This window comes from Malus domestica, chromosome 08, assembly GCF_042453785.1.
Source record: "Malus domestica chromosome 08, GDT2T_hap1".
NCBI classification, from domain to species: Eukaryota; Viridiplantae; Streptophyta; class Magnoliopsida; order Rosales; family Rosaceae; genus Malus; species Malus domestica.
Genome location: NC_091668.1, coordinates 4672225 through 4686729, shown reverse-complemented (window position 1 = coordinate 4686729; position 14505 = coordinate 4672225). Strand labels below are relative to the sequence as shown.

The 14505-nt window shown below is 42.6% G+C and overlaps 2 protein-coding genes across 3 annotated transcripts; both read left to right on the top strand.

The window, feature by feature from the left end:
* Window positions 1-6156: 6156 nt before the first annotated feature.
* LOC103440761 (zinc transporter 4, chloroplastic-like) lies at window positions 6157-9192 on the top strand. Of its 2 annotated transcripts, none has more exons than XM_008379460.4 (4): window positions 6157-6459; window positions 6550-6607; window positions 6784-7514; window positions 8573-9192. In XM_008379460.4, the coding sequence occupies exons 1-4, from the start codon at window positions 6445-6447 to the stop codon at window positions 9026-9028; spliced, it is 1260 nt and encodes a 419-aa protein (XP_008377682.1). In that variant the 5' UTR covers window positions 6157-6444; the 3' UTR covers window positions 9029-9192. The 2 variants fall into 2 exon arrangements, with proteins under 2 accessions (XP_008377682.1, XP_008377683.1); XM_008379461.4 differs by having other exon boundaries at window positions 6172-6459; window positions 6798-7514.
* A 1000-nt stretch (window positions 9193-10192) lies between these two features.
* LOC103440760 (probable beta-1,3-galactosyltransferase 12) lies at window positions 10193-13020 on the top strand. Its single transcript, XM_008379459.4, has 7 exons — window positions 10193-10801; window positions 11058-11210; window positions 11310-11392; window positions 11481-11580; window positions 11687-11800; window positions 11996-12138; window positions 12609-13020. The coding sequence occupies exons 1-7, from the start codon at window positions 10371-10373 to the stop codon at window positions 12695-12697; spliced, it is 1113 nt and encodes a 370-aa protein (XP_008377681.3). The 5' UTR covers window positions 10193-10370; the 3' UTR covers window positions 12698-13020.
* Window positions 13021-14505: the final 1485 nt, after the last annotated feature.

Here is a 14505-nt window from a genome sequence, read left to right as displayed (position 1 = left end):
ATGATCCGTTCAGCATCCGGACAAGTCAGGACCAGATCAATGGTGTCCTGGCATGCCTTCGGCAAACCATACAGATCGTTGGCCGAATGTTTCTTATGAAATTCTCGCATATACTCCAAAGACTCCCTAAGGAACGGGGGATGCAAATTCCGTCGAATCTTGACCAAAGGTTCTTGTATAGCCGGCGGGTATAATTTGCTTTCGGCCTCTTGCCTGAAATGTTCAAGGCGTGCCTTCATCTCCCCTGGTCGAATGAGAAGTTTGATTCGTTTATCAGCTTCTTCAAACATGGTCTCGACATCTTGATCGACCAGCCGTTTCCCCTGAGCCAACTCTGTCATAATTGCTGGAGGTGGTCGTTCATCATTAGTGGCAGCTGTGTCCTTCGGCCGCCACTTAGGGGCCAAAGTTTCCTAGGCTGCTCGTCGGCGAGCCATGCAATCTATCCGTTGATGCCGGCGTTTCTGAGATTTGGACAACGCGGTGTAGACGCCCTTCGAAGAATGGTATGTATACCAACGTTGATCTCTAGGCTCGGGAGGCTTGAAGGTCTTTTGGCTCCGCGATGATTCTGAACTGCTAGAATTACGCTTATAGTAATCATCGTCATAGAATGAAGCATCAAAATCGAGGCGCCGCCTGACCGGGGGTGTCTCTTCCATCCGTACTTTAGGACCGAGCCTCTCAAAAACCCCGTGATGTTGGCCTTCATTGGCTACCTTTGGCCGAGTTGTGGCCACAAGTTGCGAAGAGGGCTTCTCCTCTGGTTCACTGTCGACCTTCGCTCTACATTTCCCGCACAAAACCACCGCCCCACTATCTTCATCGGTGTTATAATCCATCATAGGTTTGACAATAGCAGGCCCCGTTAAAGCCGTATGTGGCTTGTTTGAACGAAAATCAGCCATGAACCGTGGCCGACAATTCTGACTCCGCGGGCGTTGCGTCTCAACCACTTCGGCCTTGCCTTTCCCTTTGTCCTTGGGTAGGTACGCGTCGACCATATTTACTGTTGCCGTGGGGAACGGATCAGTATCAACACTCATCCTCTTCTCGGGAAACTTCAGTTTGCCATTATCAATCCAGCTTTGGACGTTATCGCGAAATACAACACAATTGTTTGTCGTATGTTTGCTCGAATTGTGGTATTTGCAATACACCTTTCCTTTAAGTTCTTCGGCCTTAGGAATGTTATGACCAGGCCGAATGATTCTTGCTGATAACAGTTGGTCAAAAATTGCGTCAGCCTTGGTAATATCAAAAGCATGGAATTAAATATCGATAATATCGGCGATATTTCGCCGTTATTATCGTTTATCTGAGGTTCCGATATTTTCTGAGGTATCCGTCTCATTATCGTCAAAATATCGCGATATTATCGATAATATCGCGATATTTTCGATATTATCGAAAAAATCGTCGTTGATCCGTCGTCGGAAAGGCAGCCGAGGCTGCGTCGTCCCCCCAGCTGCCCAGATCTCTCTGCAATCCATGCTCAAACCCAAGATCTGCGCCTCAACGACACCGATCTGGCTGATCTCGGTGACGATGGTGACGAAGCCGAAGGAGGAAGAGGAGGAGGGGAGGCGGCGGAGGGAGAATGAGTAGGAGGAAACGAAGAGGGATCTGGCTGATCTTGGGTTGAAGCAGACGCGGAACGGAGACGGAGGCGAGCGCGGCGCCGGCGGGGCAGGCTCCGGGGGGAGGAGGAGAATGGGTGCCGATGTTCGCTTCTCGCTGGCGTCGTGGTGGTGAGGGTGTGGGACGAAGCCGTCGTCGAAGCGGGTGGGGTGGAGGTGGACGGGGCGGATCTGGCTGATCTCGGTGACGATGGTGACGAAGCCGAATGAGGAAGAGGAGGAGGGGAGGCGGCGGAGGGAGAATGAGTAGGAGGAAACGAAGAGGGTTTTGCAGGGCCTTGATGCGGTGGTGGAGATTGTGAAGAGGGAGAGGAGGGCGATGAGGATGAGGGATGTTGACTCGTTGACGCCATGGATTACTAGCACAAAGGAAGACGGGGAGCCTCTCGTTCTCTCTGTCTTCTCTTCTTTCTCGTTTCAATTAGCAATTTAGGGATTTAACCAAGTTTCGGCCCCCAAATCATCTACTTAAATTGCCCTAAAAAACTCCAAGTAATTACAATATTAGAATTGTAATTGATCATTATTAGATTTGGTTTAGAAATTTTATGTAATTTAGTGATTGTTTCATACTAGGTTTATATTTGAATTTTTTACTCCATTCAGATTTTAAAGGATTATAATAGATTTAAAAATTTATGAATTTTGATGAAGTTTAATAATTTTTAAAACTTTTATGTAAAATTTTAAGTGAATTCCCTCAAATTTTCAGGAAGCGATTTGAGAATGTTTAAAATATTATGTGAAATATTTCTAATTTTTTCGAGTTTCCCAACTTTTTAAAAATCTCTTCGAATCAATTTCTAAATGAATACATTTGGAATGTATGAATTTCTTAAAAATCATGATCGAATACCCCTTAAACTATAAAGAATCACTTAAAATCCTTATTAAATGCCCTTGGATTTTTAAAGAGAATTAAAATGTTTATAAGCCCCAATTGGATGTACCGCTTAATTTAACCAGTTAAGATTATAAATTAACACAAAAGACGACTTGATGCGATGTCATATCTAAAAAACTTGCCGCAATAAGCCCCAATTGGTGTGTTTAAACTTCTTTCATTAATTACTACATATTTTCTACACTCACAATGTTTGCCAGCTCGCTATATAATCAACTTAAATCAGTTAAATCCATCATGCAATGCATTTCCTTCCAATTTTTTGTGATAAACTAATAGATAATTGACTAAATAAACATCCTGCAAAGTTTCAATAAAAATTTCCAAGTTTTTCTTACAATTTCCGTGGTTTCCATGTAATTTTTATCGATATCGATATTATCCCGATATTTCCATCGATATTTCCGTGTTTTCGGACTACCGATATTTCCGATATTACCGATATTTTCTTCCTTGATCAAAAGTATAAACCTTTGACGGTTTCAATGTTCCTTCAGTGGCCGAGCGACTTTTGGCTTCTCTAGAATCAACCTGAGTCAATGCCTTGCAAACGTATGGCTTATCTATCACTATCTCAGCCGCATCCACACTAACACATTCATCCTCGGTTGATGCATAATTGACAGTAGGGTTCTTGTAAATCGTTCCCCGAGTTGGAGTCTTCGAAGTCTTTTCCTCGCGGAGCAAATAATCATACTGCTCGACATGTTGGGCTAATTCGTACATATCCCGAAAATTTTGCCCCCAAGAATTTCTTTTTGTATTCGACGTCGAGGCCGTTCAAAGCAAGCCTGACAAATTCGACTTCGGGTAAAGGCACTCGGCACCAATTCCTAGCTGATTTAAACCTAGTAAGATAATCCATTGGTGACTCATCAGATGCATGAGCCATCCGTGCCAATGAAGAGACTGACATCTCCATCCCCGGCCGATAAAACTGCTCGTGGAACTTCTCGACCAACTCCTCCCAGTTTTGGACGGAATTAGGAGGGAGATTGATGTACCAGGCAAATGCCGAGCCGGTCAATGAAAAATTGAACAGCCGTAACTTGTGGAAATCACTATTAACATCTCCGCATTGCGCGGTGAAACGAGCCACGTGCTCCAACGAAGACAGGGACGATTCACCGGCAAAAAGACTAAAATCTGGGATCTTGAAACCCTTCGGGTATCCAAACGTTTCCACGTAAGCTGGGTACGGATGAATAAACTTGGGAAACTTCGGCCCTTTCTTCATGGCCGAGTCGATCATCCGCTGAACTTCGGTCATATCAACAGGTGTTGCTTCGATCCTCTGGTCGGTTCCGTCTGACCTACTATTCGACCCTCCTCATTTTTCCAAGTTAATTGGTTTGAGCGGAGCAGGAATAGGCTCGGCCGGTACAATCGGTACCGGGTTGTTTCCTGGTGGACAATTTTGGAGAAGCTCGAAAGGCCTACTGCCACCAACTTTACTAACCAGCATTTCGAGCAACCTGGTTTGTCGATCATTGGAACTGAGTATCGCGTCATGCAGCTTGTCAATGCCTCGACTGAACGTCTGCTCGACTGACCGAGATTGCTCGTCTAGTCGCTTTCGAAGAAACGACCTCGTTGGTGGGTCAGATCCTTCACCACCATCCTCGTCACACTCCTCTACTTTCCCTTCATTGAGAACGCATGTGTTTCTGTTAGGGATCTCTGAACCACGGAGTTGACCGCCGAGATTAACTTCTCTCTCTCGGCGAGTCGCGCTTGTGGACTCAGGCGTACCAGCGCTAAGGGGATTCTGCGCCTGTGGCACACTCTGTCCTATGCTCTGACTCGACAAATCGGCTGTCGACTTTCCCATAGCTGTTTTCTTTTTTACCGATCGTGTTTCAATTGGCATGAACTTCGTAGTTTAGCACTGGGTCCCACCAGGCGTGCCAAAATGTTGACCCTAGAAACTACAAAGCCTACGTGACGCGCAGGCCGAGTAATTAATGAGCTAACTACGTCCTTCGGTGAATGCGGGGCGTGCCAACTCGTCGGCCAAGCTCGGCCGAGGAGTAAATTTGTTGATGTTGCGTTGGGTCGCGCTACTGACTTCTGCGTCTTGCGATTGCAGCCGAGAAAGGAACACGTCTCGGCCTCTTGGGCTCTCAAACCTGAAGACAAGGTTACTATTCTTACGAAGTTCAATATCAAATTCGGCTTTCAATGTACCGAATGTAATAACTGTAACACCTCACTTCGCCGAGAAGGCTGATGAGATGACCTCGACCAATAAGGATTTAGAAACCCTTCTCGACCGGGACTTGGGTAGGTAATCAACCGTTCTCGCCGCAGTGCTGTTGATGCCAACGGAAGATACTGCGAGACCGATTAACTCTACGGTGACAGAGCTATCTATGCCGACTTAAGATATCACCGGTTGCTTCCACAGTGTTGTTGATGCCAACGGAAGATGTGTCAGCGAAAAAGGAAAAAGAAAAATCACAAAGTTGTGAGAATTTGCGCAGGGCAATTTTGTATTGATTTGCAGGGGGTTTGAAGGATGTGCAACCTCTTCTATTTATAGCAATGGCTCCCCCCAAGGTCGAGTCAAAAACCTACTCGGACTAGGTTTTCTTCCCCTGATCAGCATCAACTCGACCAGTCCTACCTTCACTAGGACTATGAACCTAGTCCCTAACTGAGCTGGATTCACTTCCGGGTCCTGCCGAGACTCCCTATTGCACTAGGATTCGACCTCTTGCGTTATGACCTAGCCGACCTAGGTTTGGAGGCCCACGTACTGAACGATCCATGGTATTCTTGTCCCAAGACCTTCCGGGCCGAGAATGACCCTACACTCGGCCCAAACTGTTATTTTGGGCCCAAACACTAAGTGATGATATTGCTCACCATCCTATTTATTATCGTTAGATAAATTTAAATTTTAAGATCTATGTCGTAGATAAACACATATCTCAAAATATAAACTAATCCAACGGCATCATGTAAAAGCGGTGAACAAAAATGTACGCTTCAAAAATTTACCAAAATTCATAACACATAAATATCTTTTCAAATCAAATTTGCGTAGAGTACACCTGAACTTTAAAACCCTTTAAATTTGAATTAAATTCATCTGAATTTTTGTAAATTTTCATAGAGCTCAAAATAGAAATTCAAGCAAAACATAGCCATTTTTTACATACCACAATATTCTACGTTCTAAAACGAGACATATAAACTTGAGCTATATAACAAGTGAGCAGTTATAACCCCTGTAAAGTGAGTCGATCAAAAAACCCCTTTAAAAAATGTGAAAAAAAAATGTGACTCCAATGGCGACATTCGACGGAACCCAAAATGATTTGTAAAAGAACCCAAACTGACAAATCATTTTCTAATATTCTATATACGGCAAGTCATTACCTTTTCCATTACGTTACTAGTTACTCCTGCCTTTTCGCTTAAAACTTAAAAAAGTAGAAATCTCAATCTTTTTGTTCACCCTCGTTTAATGTGGTATATGCTTATCGTTTTATTTATTATCATTAAACGAGTTTGAATTTTTAGATTTATACTTATTCAATACACGAATCTTAAAATTCAAATTTATTTAACAATAATAAATAAAATAATAACTATACATCACATTACATGATGAACTAAAATGCGGGGAAAATGTCGACACTCTCGCGCTCATAGTTTAGCAAAAAGTCGCAATCCCAGCCCCTTCACCGTCCCACGCTCCTCCCCTTCGTCAAAAAATGTCGACACTCTTTCTCCATCAAATCTCTCTTCTTCTTCTCTCTTTCTCTACACTCTTCCCAACACGCCATGACCGCACTCGTATCCTCCGCCGGATCAAAATAAATCAACTCAATCGGGATTCGTGTTCGTCGATCAGATCATCAATTTTCACAAGATTCCATCTTTTATAATCCCATGTCATTCGTTGAGGTTCGCTCTCTCTATCTCTCTCTCTCTCTCTCTCTCGATTTCCCGATTTCTCTGCAATTCTCTGACTGAAACGCTGCGTTTTCTGTGCAGGATCTTTGGCCCTGGCTCAGCCCTCCAGGTTTCCTAGAAAAATCTCGGCTTTTCAAAGGTAATTACTCATTAATTTCATCCCCCACTCTGAAAATCCCAATTGGGATTTCTGCAATCGAATTAAAGCTAAGATTAAAACCAAATCAGCTAATTGAAGAACAAGAACAGGTCTCGATTTTTCTGAAATCTGCTTTGTTTTTGCGGTTCTGTTTTTCATTTGGGCGCTCAAAACAGAGTCCCTTTTGCAGTCCATGGCCAACACGAGCTGCGGGAGCGCGGAGATCGAGGCCTGCCGCAACGAGTCGTCGGCTTTCGTCCTCAAGCTAATCGCTGTCGCTTCGATTCTCCTGGCCGGAGTCGTCGGAGTCGCAATTCCCCTCGTCGGTAAGAACCGCAGCTTTCTCCGCACCGACGGTAGCCTCTTCGTTGCCGCCAAGGCCTTCGCCGCCGGGGTAATTCTTGCCACCGGGTTTGTCCACATGCTCCCGGACGGGTCGGCCGCCCTGAACGACCCGTGCCTGCCGGAATACCCCTGGACCAAGTTCCCCTTCTCGGGATTTTTCGCCATGATGGCCTCGCTTGCCACGTTGCTCGTCGACTTTGTTGGGACCCAGTATTACGAGAGGAAACAGGGGAAGACTCGCCCCGCCGAGGACCAGGTGCGGGTCGCGTCGGATGACCCGGAGATTGAGGCGGGTACGGGTCCCGAACATCCGGCGAGGGAGTTGAATGGGAAGGTGTTTGGGGAAGAGGAAGGCGGTGGGATGCACATTGTTGGGATGCATGCGCACGCGGCGCACCACGGACACAGCCACGCGCACGGCCAGGCCGGATGTGATGGGCACGTGACGAGGGAATCCGAACCGGAACACGGGCACGATTCGCACGGGCACGGGCATGGGCATTCTCACGGGTTCGGGGATGATGACGAGGACGGTGGTGTCCGCCACGTGGTCGTTTCTCAGGTACTTTTTATTGGAAAGGCATCCTCTCCGCATTCTTTTCTCCTAATCGGGAAATTCGTGTCATTAAAATTTGATCAAACAGTTACAAACAGATAATTACTTAAAAATTATAATAACTTCAGATGTTGAATCAAATTTCATTGATACGTATTCGCTTTATTTCGGTTTTATTTTTATTTATTTTATATTTATTTTACCGCCTTACTTTTTGTTGTTTGCGCGTAAATTATTGCTCTTTAATTTAAGGTCCTGAAAAGAATGTAGCTTTTATAACTTTGTGGTTTTGGTTATGCTAGTCGGAGTTATGCTAGTCTACTTCGCACAGTGGATAAAAATTATGCGTCATTCTGCTGCCACGTGTTGTGTTAAATTACCCACTAACTTGGTCGAGTGGGGCCTACTTATGATAATGATGTTCTTGGAGGGTCAAAAGACTCAATACTTGAATTGAAGGGTCGACATGAACCTTTGTGGTTATGGTGACAACTTTCACTATTGGGATTGATTTGGATAAGTTGTCTCTCTAAGTGAAGTGACACGATCAATCGCTTATGCGCCTACACGGGATATGAGCAATTGAACGTGACACTTCATTATTAGATATGAATGTCGAAGCGCATATGGCATTGATCTCGACATTTTTTTATTTTTTCTTTTTTTTTGGCAAACTGTTGACATTTTCTTTTATCAAAAGTAGGAACAATCGAAAAAAGTAAGAGAAATAAAAATGAAGAAGGGAATTTTGAATTTAAAAGTTAATACTATTAAGTTGATTAAACATGTTAAACTTTTTCGTGCCGATGCCATCCATTTCGAAGGGTGTGGGCAGTCGAGAACTTGAGATTGGAATGTTCATGAGCTGAGCTAGACTGGGAAATAATATAACATATATTTATCTGAAATGTTGGGTCGTCGTACTATTTTGGAGTACAAGTTATTGAAATTTCACCTTGTTTAGTAAACTTTAGGATCAATAGCGCTCGTTGGCTGATCTGGACATTCATGCTTGCGGATGGGTTATTGTTATTGCGGCGTTTAATATATTGTTTCTTGTGCAGATTTTGGAACTTGGGATTGTATCACATTCAGTGATCATAGGCCTATCACTGGGAGTTTCACAGAGCCCATGCACCATAAGACCCTTGGTTGCAGCATTGTCATTCCATCAGTTCTTTGAAGGTTTTGCACTTGGAGGCTGCATATCTCAAGCCCAATTCAAGACCCTAGCAACAACCCTAATGGCCTGTTTTTTCGCCGTCACAACCCCGCTTGGGATAGGCGTTGGGATCGCCATTTCTTCGTTCTACAACCCGGACAGTGCGGGAGCTTTGGTCACCGAGGGCATCTTGGATTCCATGTCCGCCGGAATTCTAGTGTACATGGCGTTGGTTGACCTAATTGCTGCTGATTTTTTGAGTAAGAGGATGAGCTGCAATTTCAGGCTTCAACTTGTATCTTATTGCTGTCTCTTTGTTGGAGCTGGATTGATGTCATTACTTGCAATTTGGGCTTAATTAGTTTCTTATTTTTTTGGGGAGGGTTAATGTTTTAGCATTCCAAGTGAAATTGAAATTCTTTCCGCTTGTTTCTGTGATAGGGAAGAGTTAGTTGTACTCATTCGGATTGTGATGGCTCAAATAAAATATAAAATCTCCCATTATTTTTGTCAACAATCAAACCTTATCCTACTAGGTGCAATCGGTTGTATGAATTTTTTAGAACGCTACTGCGTTGGATTTTGTGTCAAGTCACCTTGACTGATTTTCTATCATCTTATCTTCAATTACGGTTACTCTTACCTTACTTTATATATCTTTGTTTTTAATCATATAATTTTTTGTGTACACATCCAACGAAGCAGCTTTACACTTATTTTGCCGATGTTGGTTAAACAAAGTGTCAATATTCTCATCTTTGTCACACTTATAACAATGAAACAAAAGAAAGTGTCTCTAATGCAATTAAAAATTGATTTTTTTAATCAACTTTCAGTCCAAACTATGTGTCACGATCACTAATCTAGTGATTCTTAAAACAGTTTAACTTATCTTGTTTTTAATTAATGAACATTAGAGAATTGGCTAAGATGAATTTACAAATCTCAATTGGTAGAACTGATGAAACCAAGTATTCATAACATATTGATCAAATACTAAAATGTAATCATTTCAGCATTTCAGTATTTATTTTGGTTACTCCTACTTTAACTTGGATATCCTCATTCCGAGAAATGATAAGATTAGGAATGAGGATATCCGAGGTAAAGTAGGAGTAGCTGAAATTGAAGGAAATGTGAGAGAAAATCGGTTACAGTGGTTTGGACATGTGCAAAGAAGGCCTACTGACGCTCCAGTTAGAAGATGCGACTACATGACAGAGGTCTAGAGTCGAATGGGTAGATGAAGACCTAGGAAAACTTTGGAATAGACTCTAAGAAAAGACTTAGAGTATTTGAATCTAACGGAGGACATGACACAGAACCGAGCGCAATGAAGTTCTAAGATTCATATAACCGGCCTCACTTAGTAGGAAAAAACTTTATTATTGTTGTTTTTGTATTTCTAGCAGATTTCAATTAATGTTTCATTTGATATGTCAAACAATTAACATGTCGATGTTGATTGTCATTGTTACATCATCCATAATATTATTATAAACTCTGTATTTTGTTAAAAGACGGCTTGCATAGAGAATTCATGTCAATAATGTGTGGCATTGATACATTATCAACAAAAAAAGGGACGTCTCACACAAATTGTCAGACTTTGCGGCTGAATAGATTTGACTTGAGTCTCACTCTTCACCCACCATGAGATCAGGACACTTCACACGCAAACACTGTGAGAAGTGACAAAAATGCCACTCTTTTTCCACCGCCAATCTTCTCTGCCCACCGCCACCGCCACCGCCACCTCGCCCTCCTACTCCTCCAAGCTCCTCAAGCCCCTAAAGCCCCATCCTGCCCCTGTCCCCACCCGCACTCCCCTGCCCATTATCGTCTTTTCACTCGTCTCCCTCTTCATCGGCCTCGCAGGAACCATCTTCGCCGTCGCCGCCTTCCGCCGCCCGACCCCCATTCCCATTTTCCGATGCGGAAAATCGGACGACACATTCCGGGGGTTCTACTCTCTGTCGAAGTCTCGGCAGATCGGTGATAAAAATGGTGGCTTGGTTGATCGGCCCAAGCTTCTTGGGTTCGTCGGAATTCAGACCGGGTTTGGCTCGGCCGATCGCCGTGCAGCGTTGCGGAACACTTGGTTTCCTTCCGACCCAGATGGCCTTTTGAGGTAAATTTCAGCTTTTTGCAGTAAAGTTACTAAATTTTGCAGTTGATCTGATGTTGGTTTTTATCAAATTTTGTTAAGTTACTAAATTTATAGTTTATGTGCACTTGTGTGATAGCACTTCTGGGTTTTGTATGATCAATAACTTAGCAATGATTTTGATTAGATTAACTAAGATTAAGATCAACAATCTGGCTCTGATTAGAATGTCATTTAGCTTCTTATATTGGGAGAGTAAATTTGTAACATTATCTTGTAGGTTGGAACAGGCCACTGGTTTAGCATTTAGGTTCGTTATCGGGCGATCGAAAGATGCAAAGAAGATGGCGGAGCTTCAGAAAGAGATCGATAAGAACAGAGACTTTTTGGTTATTGATAGCAATGAAGAATATTTAAACCTTCCGTGGAAAACGTAAGAGTCATCGGTTTTTATTGAAGTTTTTGTCATGTCGATGACGGATTCGTGTTCTTGGCAGTTCATGTCATATTGCTTAATCTCGCTGTTTCGCAGGTTGGCATTTTTCAAAGCAGCATTTCAACTTTTCGAAGCAGATTACTATGTCAAAGCCAATGATGACATTTATTTGCGTCCAGGTATATATTATAGTGCCAGGCTATACGCTGTCATGAAGCCGTGAATATGAATACATTGGAATTTACTGATGTTTCCGTAATTTTTCAGATCGACTAGCCATGCTTCTAGCCAAGGAACGAACACATCCACAAACCTACATTGGATGCATGAAGAAAGGACCAGTAGTCACTGACCCTAAAATGAAATGGTTTGTTGTTTTTCAACTTGTTGTCCCAGATTGTTTACCTTTGTGCTCGGTTAACATTTTTTGTAATAATCTGTCGTAATTCATCAACTGTCTGTTTATTGTTCAGGTATGAGAAATCAGGACATCTAATTGGTAATGAATACTTTCAGCATGCTTTTGGTCCTATTTATGTTCTGTCTGCAGAGGTGGTAGCTTCATTAGCAGTCGCTAGAAATAACAGGTCAGCCACCTGTTTTTTATTCGTTTTTCTTTATGTTAGCCATTGTTTCTTTCAATTGTCAGCTTTTGCCTCGTTTCAATAAGTTATATATTGAATTTTAGAACCTCCAAGTGAAATATCGCTTAGGCTTTAGTTTTAGCTTCTCATTTCCTATGGACGTCCCTTTGTTTGATAGATGTATTTCCTGGCTTTCAGTTTGAGAATGTTTAGCAATGAGGACGTCACGATTGGATCATGGATGCTTGCTATGAATGTCAATCATGAGGATAATCGGGCATTATGCGACCCTCGTTGCACACTCACATCCATTGCAGTGTGGGACATCCCAAAATGTTCAGGTACTTTATCCAACAGATCATATTGTTCGTCACAAATATTTAAAGATAGTTCCTAGTTATACTGAGAGACCAATGGTTGATTTCTGGTATGATCATGTACATAGACGGAGGCTTTTGTTACCTTTAATAAGAAAACTGGTGCGATAATTCTTCTTATGCTAAATTTGATAAGACCATATTCTTACGTTCAAAGAATAAAACGTTTTCAAGTTGAGTGAGGATGACCTTTCTGGCGTTTGTGATAAGTAATACCAGAACTCGAGTCTTGAACATAGCAAATGAAAAGCACTAAATGTCTTGTTTACCAAAGAATTTGATTGTTAAAGAAATAACGTTTCTGATAGTTTTGAACAGACCGCGTGGCTTCTTCTACGTGTACTGTGTTGACCTGAGTCAGAAATAGAAATGTTTTGAAACGTGTGTTTATCTGTAAGATGCAGTGATGTGAGAAAAATCTTGAAAACTTGTAGGTTTGTGCAACCCAGTCATTAGGCTGAGAGAGCTTCATGCGATGAGAATGTGCTCCAAAAGCCCGACGCTGCCTCCTGATGACAGATAATGAACTACGGCATACAATGCCCTCCAACGACGGTAATAGAGGAAGGTCAGTTGGCTTCATTGACAGTATCTTGTTTCCTAAAGGATAAAACGAAGTCTCCTGCAGCCAGCTACGGGGAACTTGCTCTCAAAGTATTTTATCCATTTATCGGTCCTTGTTGTACAAGTGATGTATTGTAAACAGAGCATTTTTCAACGAACCACTCCGTCTGAGGGAAATCGAAGTGTAATCTTCGATTTCACTGCATATGTGCAATACGAGTCATACAAAAAATACATAAATATACCAGTGTGTTTGTGTAGGAGACATGGATTTGAAGACTATATGTTGGTGTTGTAATTGTCTTGTGACAGTCCAGGTCAGTCCAGGTTCTGTTTTGCAACATACAGAAATTGTCGCTATTGATTTTGTCACGGAAACTCGAAATGATACAATTTTCTCCAAAAGACAAAATACTCTAGCTATAACTTTATGACATGAGAAGTGCTAGAAACAGTCGCTCGCATGACTGATCTTGGTTGTTTTTGCTTTGTGAGTCTCATAACTATGAATGGCTATGAATGGCTGGATCACTCCACCCTTACCGACACATTTTTGTTTCACAAGCAATTTGGACAATAACTGGTACAATAATACAACATATACGTGTCCATTAGCCTTTAAATTAGAAATCTACTGCCGGGCTTAATTAAGAAAGACATTGAATTTTTCAACCATGACCTTAATAAAAGAGAAATTTAATTTCAGTACAACTTGATGAATTGGATGGTCACTTCCAAAGGTAACGTATCTCTACATTTGGTTACCATCCCATCCTACGTAAATACAATCTCAAATGCACATCGTCCCACTCTTTGTGAGAATGACTTGACTAACTAGTTGTCCTGTTTAAGTTTTTCTTGGATGAAATTCTGGGATAACCGGTACTCAGAGTGTTTTAACCGTTAGATCTTTATTTTAAAATGCGAAAATCAAAATCTAACGGTTAAAACAACTACAGTACTCGGAGCACCAAAGAATTTTTGTTATCCGAGTTTGGATTTGGATCCTCTCTAAGACAATTGGTCGGGATCCTCTGACTGGTGTCTGTGAGCCGCTGGATTTTCATCCAACAACTACAAACATGGAACCCTTTAAAAGTTATAATAATTATAGCCGTTAGATAAAAATCTAATGGCTTACAGACACCTGTTAGGAGGATCCCGACCAATTACCTCGGAAAGAATCCAAATCCTCCGAGTTTCACCACCACAGTTTAAAGTCGTTCAAGTACCCCAAACACGGACCGTCGGATCTGCTTACATAAAAAGGTCAAAGGAAATGTCAACGGTCGTACACAAGACCAGCGATACAGATAAGCCGCACAGAATCACGAGCCCTTCACTTTCTCCCAAATCTGACAACTAAGGACGGTACTTTTGTCTGTACGTACGTCAGCTCCGATTCCTCAGTTTCGACTTCACCACGACATAAAATACGTCCATGTCATCACCGTAGGTCCACGTCTCTCACGTGGCACAGTCCCTGCCAGCGTGTCACGTGCTTTTCTCCCCCATTTATAATCCATTTGTCCTCGCTTTTTCACACACAACACACACTCGCTCCGCTCTCTCCTCTGTTTTACGCTTATCGGAGTCCGACCGCATGGAAGCAGCTGCCCCTGAGTTTCCTCCGCCGGAGCCTGCTGTCTCCGTCGACATCGCCGGAAAGTTTCCGGAGCTCAGTGACGAGCTCTTGCCGGAGATTCCCATCAAAGAAGAGTTGATTGAGGAGGTCATGCAAGAGCTCTACAAGGAGATAACGACCAC

Bases quoted from the DNA above. Each gene is read 5' to 3' on its own strand.
- LOC103440761 (XM_008379460.4), top strand. The intron at 6,608-6,783 runs GTAATTACTCAT...CGCTCAAAACAG, and splicing joins AAAATCTCGGCTTTTCAAAG to AGTCCCTTTTGCAGTCCATG. The intron at 7,515-8,572 runs GTACTTTTTATT...TTTCTTGTGCAG, and splicing joins GCCACGTGGTCGTTTCTCAG to ATTTTGGAACTTGGGATTGT.
- LOC103440760 (XM_008379459.4), top strand. From the start codon at position 10,371: ATGCCACTCTTTTTCCACCGCCAATCTTCTCTGCCCACCGCCACCGCC. The intron at 10,802-11,057 runs GTAAATTTCAGC...ATTATCTTGTAG, and splicing joins GACCCAGATGGCCTTTTGAG to GTTGGAACAGGCCACTGGTT. The intron at 11,581-11,686 runs GTTTGTTGTTTT...TTTATTGTTCAG, and splicing joins ACTGACCCTAAAATGAAATG to GTATGAGAAATCAGGACATC.